General features: G+C 44.6%; 1 protein-coding gene across 2 annotated transcripts; it reads right to left on the reverse strand.

The window, feature by feature from the left end:
- Positions 1–1286: 1286 nt before the first annotated feature.
- Positions 1287–5161, reverse strand: paqr9 (progestin and adipoQ receptor family member 9). 2 transcript variants are annotated; one of them, XM_084316255.1, is made up of 2 exons: positions 4507–5161; positions 1287–3608 (listed from the first exon to the last, which is right to left on the reverse strand). In XM_084316255.1, the coding sequence occupies exon 2, from the start codon at positions 3514–3516 to the stop codon at positions 2329–2331; it is 1188 nt and encodes a 395-aa protein (XP_084172381.1). In that variant the 5' UTR covers positions 3517–3608; positions 4507–5161; the 3' UTR covers positions 1287–2328. The 2 variants fall into 2 exon arrangements, with proteins under 2 accessions (XP_084172381.1, XP_084172382.1); XM_084316256.1 differs by having other exon boundaries at positions 4118–5161.
- Between the last annotated feature and the right edge of the window lie 2066 nt (positions 5162–7227).

Consider the following 7227-nt stretch of genomic DNA (forward strand, 5'->3'; position numbering starts at 1 on the left):
ATGCTCAGCCATTAATGTTTCTATTTGGCTCGGTTTGTTGGGTCAATTAAGTCTGTCAGTGTTGTGTGTCAAATAAAGGCTTCTAACAATGGGTAGGGCCTACTCAAATCTCAATAACTTTTTCTTAAATAATTCAAATGTTTTTTTCTGGATCTAGATTTTTACTCATATTACTTTTGACTAACAAGTGAAGTATGTATTAATTAAACATTACAAAAAGTTAAAAAGTAATCAAGTTGTTGATATTGTTGCTGATATTAAAACAATGATAAATAAATCAAATAAAACTTCTGAGTTATTATGCATAAAAAACATAAAAGCAGATATGGGCCCCTTTTTTTCCCATACCAAAAGAATAATAGTCATCAGTATTAGGACCTGACGCATCTCCAACCCTGCCTCTTTATCTTGAGCCTCCAATCACAAGGGAAGCAACCGTTGTGATTGGAGGATCAAGAAAAGAGGGTGGGGTTTGAGATGGGTCAATTGGCATAATAACAAATGTGATGCTATCAAACACGTCAAATCAAACCGCCGACATACTACTGTAGTATCACCATTGAGATACAACTGTAGTATCACTGTTGAGATACGACTGTGGTATCACCATTGAGATAAGACTGTAGTATCACCGTTGAGATACGACTGTAGTATCACCGTTGAGATATGACTAGTATCACTGTTGAGATATGACTGTATGTTGTATCTTTAAAAAGGTTACAGAAGCATGGATTCTTAAAAGTGTAATGACAGGGCATGTGTGACCCCGCCCTCTGAAAGGGCTCAACTGTAAGATGTGGTGCAAGGTCTCTGCTATTTCTGCTGTGTCCGATAAGCTAGCCCGCCACTTCCTGCTGCTACGGTTAGCAAGAGTGAGGGAGGAAATGAGAATAATTGCATATGTGTGGCGTGGTGTCCACGTGTCTGACCGAGTCAGAAAGAGGAAGCGACTGTCTGATAAAGACATGTGGGGGGGGGGGCCTCATTACATATGAACGAAAGATGGAGGGTTTAGCGGAAAGGGAGGGAAGGCAGGAAGTGGGCTCGGGCTCGAAGAGGTGCACAGTAGCAAGAGGTTTCAATGGCAGACAAGTGCAACAACAACAATGGTTCCTTAAAGGTCATTGTGACATTTAAGCCACGTGATTCACAGGCTATAATTTGGACTGTGCGTCTTCCTGGGTTTGCTTTACAGCATCTCTTTTCCACTGTCCCTCCACCAATCATCAAGAGACAAAAAGAGCTGTCTGCTAGTACTACTGGCTCAGAAACACCCCCCCCCCCCACCCCCCCCCCCCCCCTCCACCCCGGGGGAGTGAGCTGGCAGGGCTTTCAAAATCCACTCAACCGGACATCCACCCTGTGGTGAACTCAAAATATAATCCTTTCATCTCGTTTCCAATTCCCCCTTACGAAGGCATGAACAGCGCTGTCATAACATCTAACATGGAACACTATGAACAGCGATGTCATGGGGGTTATAACATCTAACATGGAACTCTACAAAAGACCTTGAAATTGGAGGGGGGGGGGGGGGGGGGGTTTGTGCGTGCTAGCTTTTCTATGTGCATGTTCAAATCTTCATTTAAAGGGATATTTCACTTTAGTAGAACTTGTCAGGTTTCAGCAGTCTTACCGACAGTGGCTCGGGAGGTAGAGCAGTCGTCTGGTAATCTGGAGGTTCCCGGTTCGATTCCCGCTCCTCCCGGGCAGCATGTCGAAGTGTCCTTGAGCAAGACACTTAACCTCTAATTGCTCTCAATGAGCAGGTTGGCACCTTGCATGGTTGCCTCCACCATCTGTGTGTGAATGTGTGAGTGAATGGGTCAAATGTGAGGAACAAATTGTAAAGTGCTTTGGATAAAAGCGCTATCTAAATGCGCCATTGACCATTTACCTCGATCTAAAGTCATCTACAAGTAAGCTAGCAACCACTGCTGTCCCTGTCTTTCCTCATTCACACCCATTCATTTTGGGGACCTAGTCTTAAATATCATACTTCTGAATTATAAACGAACAATACACCAATATTATTCTGTGTAATATATTTTTTGTGTCAAAGGTACTTGTTCTCTTAAGCTAATATACTTCAGAAGTATATTTAGACTTGGTCCCCAACATTTATGGGTGTGAATGAGGAGTCTGACACCTGGGAGGAATGGCGGTGTTGACAGCAGACAACCACGACAGCAGTGGTCGCTAGCTTACTTGTAGATTACTTTAGATAGAGGTAAGACTGCTGAAACCTGACAAGTTCTACTAAAGTGAAATATCCCTTTAACCTACTGTATGTTAGTATAAAAAAAAATTATAATACAAATTAGAACATCAATGGCATTTCAGATGATTACTGAGCGGCTGTTCCTTTGCCAACTGGTCCCTCTGGGGTCCATAGATGCCGCTGGCGCCCCAGGAGAACCACGCGATGATGGAGGCGATGCTGGCCTGAATGAGGAGCATCACCCCATAGGTGGTGGCCGCCGTGGGCCCGGGGAGCCGCTGGGGCGTGGCGGGGGGCAGCGCCAGCGACGGGTGCAGCAGGATGGCTCGGACCTCCGCCGTGATCATGTGAAGCTCGTCCAGGATGGACAGAAAGGTGCAGCAGTGGAACCACTGGTGGCTGTGTCCCCAGATGTCAAACCGACCGGGGGCGAAGCGCTCCGGGATCTTACTGATGTTGAAGACGGCGGACGCCACCAGCCAGAAGCAGTGGCGGTAGAAGAAGCTGGGCATGGAGGCGGAGGAGGCGAAGGAGGAGGAGGCCGGCACGTATGGGGATCTGGTGAGGAGGCGGTAGAAGATGGGAGTGGAGGAGACTAGGAACGGCAGGAGGAAGACGAGGGTCCGGATGAGGTATCGATAGGTCCTCCATCGCTGGCGTGTGTTGCAGCAGGACAGGACGCAGATGAGGGCGACCAGACACGAGCTGGGGACGTAGAGGGCGTCGAAGAACACGCTGAAATCGGGGCTCACGTCGGACGACGGCGCTCGAGGGCGTTCCGCAGGGTTACGTATTTGGCCCGAATCCATTCTGGAGCCGTTGTGCCCTCCTCCTTCGCCCATCTCCAGTATGCCCGCCCGGGGGTGGATGTAGTAGTAGTACGCCAACGAGGACCCCACGGTGTAGGCACTGATGGTGCCGTAGTCCACGAAGAAACACACCTCTCTGACCACCAGGGACATGGAGTTGAGCAGGTGGGCCATGCTGCTCGCCACGAGGAGGCAGAGCACCCCGATGAAGTAGTTCCACAGCGGGTAAAAGAACGGGTCGTCACTCCGCGGCGCGCCCTCCCAGCCGAACACCTCGGCGAAATAATAGGCAAAGATGAACACCGGGAGGAAGTGTGTCCAGAAGTTACCGGTCTCGTTGGTGGCCTGGAAGGCGGACCGCAGGCAGTCCCGCAGGCTGTAGTTCGGGAAGCGGTAGCCGGACAGGATGAAGTTCTCCGTCACCCGAGGCGGGACGTCCGTGTGCCTCAGGAGGGGCCGCCGCGCTTGAGCACTATTCATGAGCATGATGGAGGTGGGAATATGGGATTTTTGGTCTTTGTGGCTAAGCAGCCTTGTGATTTACTCCTTGCAATGCACTTCCATTTTTACTGCGTGTACTGTAAAAGAAAGTGTAAATGCCATAAACAATACAGTAAATTACCTTGTATCAAAACATTAACCATTAAATAAAGGTTGTAATCTGTAAATATATTTGATCTTACTGTAATTTGACAGTAAGTATTTGGCAACCGTTGCTGCCGGACATTTACGGTTCTTTTTTTTTTTTTACCAGTTTTCTTTTTTACAGTGTGGTTGAGAACTTACTATATTTCAGAATCTTAGAATGTATACATATTTTAGAATTGTATATCTCTGACTGTGTATTTTTATTCTTATTCCTATTCTTCTTATTATTATTTTGTTTACGTTTGACCAACTAAATGTTCATTGTGAGCGATCTGTGGTGCTGAATTTCCCTCTGGATTAATAAAGTATATATTCTATTCTATTCCATTGATGAACTGTTGGACGGCGGCATGATCCGCAATGGTCATGCATTTGGACATTATCTGTATCTGTTGACTGTGGATGGATGGATAAGGCAAATAAAAATGAACAGTCTCACTCTCTTCTAGTCCTTGTGGGGCAACAGATCCCTTCTTAATAAAACCACTGATCTCTCCCTCTGCGTCCTGGGTTGTAGAGTAATCCGCAGAGCACCAACGCTGGGGCATTTACGCTATGTAATTCCCTGAGTCAGCCTAGAGGGAGGGAGGGGGTTGTAATACAGGAACAGCCAATAAACAAAAAACAATGTTTTATAGTACTTCTCATGGTGTTGGGTTCTTCTACGTTGGACAACAAGGTGTGTATAAATCCATTTCCGTTATCTTGAAAGAGCCATTCTGTATCGTACATTCAATTGGCATTTATACATTGTTGTTAAACGATGAATGAAAAAAAAAAAATCATAGGAGAAAGAAAGCAGCGAAAAGCAAGCGAGGCCACGTCTACCTGTCCTTCGGGCTCAGAGATGTCACGTGCACACATCACACGTCACACGTCAGTGGCTGTCAATGTAAACAACCCGGGGGCTCTCTCTCTAGATGGTCAGCCGTGTGCGAGGCTCTCTCTCTCGGCGAGTAGGTCGTGACGGGTGTTGGCCGTGCGGGCTATCTTGGCGTCCGTGCGCGACTCTGCCCTCTGTTATTATTCGTGGTCCTTTAATCCCGAATTCGCGTTACTGCTTTAATTTCCATCAAACAGAATGGAATCCTCCCGAGACTTGTTGAGAGACAACGGGGCTGCCGCTTATAAATGTCCCCGGCCGGTCGTTAAAACAAGGTCATGCGCAAATAAAAAAAACTATTTTGCATCGGAGAAAATAACCCTCGTATGAATTGTAAAACACCGTAGCAGCATAATAGTCCTTTGGTCGACTCTCTCTCTCCTCAACATGTGAGTTGGAAGAAGCCGGCTGCGACGCCGACCGGCATTTTCAATGAACCGCGGTGTTCAAAATGCAGCAGCGGTGCATACGAGCTGACAGCAGGTTGAGTGATCCGGTGATCAGGTTGAGTGATCCGGTTGATCCACTGTGTCGCTTCCTTTTCTCGCTGTTTCCGCTTTGTCCTTGACAGTCCGATATACAGCGGTAGAGCTCTGTGGGACAGAGGGGGGGGGGGGGGGGGCGACATAATAGCTGGCAATAAAAAAACAATAACTCTACCTTCCCCCTCCGCTGTGCAACCGGGTCAGTCGAAATAATGTCATGCCTGCCAAGAAGGCTCCAGCCTCCCAGTTATCTGTTTTAAATGCGCCGTACGTCCTAGTTATTATCTCTCTCTCTCTCTCGCTCTCTCTCTCTCGCTCTCTCTCTCTCTCTCTCTCTCTCTCTCTCTCTCTCTCTCTCTCTCTCTCTCTCTCTCTCTCTCTCTCTCTCTCTCTCTCTCTCTCTCTCTCTCTCTCTCTCTCTCTCTCTCTCTCTCTCTCTCTCTCTCTCTCTCTCTCTCTCTCTCTCTCTCTCGTGCGTCAAACGCACTGGCTCAAGCCATTGATTTCGCATACCGTATAACTTTCAGTCAGAGCGCTGACATCATTCACAACCTTAAAGGGGCACTTTACCGAAAAACAATGCTGATTTATTTTGCACATAATCTCACACACATCCACACAACAACTCAAAACCGTTTTGCACACATTAATTTAGTTTGGGCCACCAGTGATGTCATTGTGTTCATTACAGCACCATGCAATAAATCAGCAGTTCTTTGGTGAAGTGCCCCTTTAATTTATTCTCTTTTATTCCCATGTGATTGAGATAAACAGTCCGTTATTCATCTCTAAATGCTGCATGCCATAAAAAGCTATGTAATGGTTTAGCCTATACTACCTAACTTGAGCATTTTCTACAAACTTGATTTAACCCTTTCATGCATCATGTCCAATTGAGTGGACCGAAATTAAAATGTATTTTTTTTTATCATAATAAATGTTTTTTTTTCTTCAAATTTGCACATAGGCCAATAGTGGACGTTAGAGCATCACCCTATACACTGGCACCCAGGGGCCAGCCGTCAGAACTGCACGTAATTTTAACAACACCCAAGATGGCCGACATAAATGACAGCATGCCAAGTTTCTCAGGTATATCCACCCATTCCTTCTATGGAAGAAGACACTTGCAGGTAAATATATATATATTTTTTACATCAAGTAACATCTAAAAAGCAATATGCCTGTGAAATATTCAAAGTATTGATTTTTATTTAGTGAGGAAATTGCTCTGATAGTCTGTCCAATATATTGGACCAATGGCTCTATTTCAACTACAATAATACCAGTACTAGTATTGTGGATATACCAGTACTAGGGATGTAACAATGCAACCTCATTTGACCACGATTCGATTAGATTCATTTTCTATCAGTTAATTCCCCCATGAAATGTGGCTGGGGGAACACCCTCTTTGGAGGAATTAATGGTGAAGAGGTTGGAGGTGGATTGGCTAACATTACACAATGGCTAGCTAGTTGGCTAGATAGCTAACTGTATTTAATTTCATTCATCATCAACAACATTTCATTCATCAACAGCTAGAAATAGTATTTGATCAATAACATGATACAAATTCTCACCTGTCCATTAGGGGTGTAACGGTACACAGAAGCCATGGTTCGGTATGTACCTCGGTATTGGAGTCACGGTTCGGTACGAGTTCGGTACAACAGAGAAAAAAATGTATAATAATTATTATTAATATTTTTTATTTTATTTATATATTATATTTATGATAATTATAATAATAATAATAATTATTATTATTATTATTATTATTATTATTATTATTATTATTATTATTATTATTATTATTATTATTATTATTATTAAATAGAATAATTTTATATAGGCTTGCCATGGTAGTCAGTGATACTGGTGTCATTCTGTGTTCAGGCATCCACTTGCCTACTGCCCCTTTAACAATTTATCCTTGATAAGTTTCAGTTTCACTTCTAGAGAGAATTTAACTTCAGACGAGACTGAATACTAGAGAACAGATGTTATGTTATTACAACAATGGCAGAGGATTATTTGGATTTAAACACGGTAGCAGTTCAACTGGAGAGGAAGGAGCTCAGTATGTACATTTTTTTTTATTTGATTGTGCCTGTGAGTCCGGTGGGGGAGAATGTTGATGTGTTTGTTGGCGCGTGGCGTTATTGGGCGAACAAGAAA

Source organism: Notolepis coatsorum (assembly GCF_963971535.1).
Source record: "Notolepis coatsorum genome assembly, chromosome: 1".
NCBI classification, from domain to species: Eukaryota; Metazoa; Chordata; class Actinopteri; order Aulopiformes; family Paralepididae; genus Notolepis; species Notolepis coatsorum.

Excerpts from the sequence above, each read along its gene's own strand:
- paqr9 (XM_084316255.1), bottom strand. The coding sequence starts at position 3,516 with ATGCTCATGAATAGTGCTCAAGCGCGGCGGCCCCTCCTGAGGCACACG.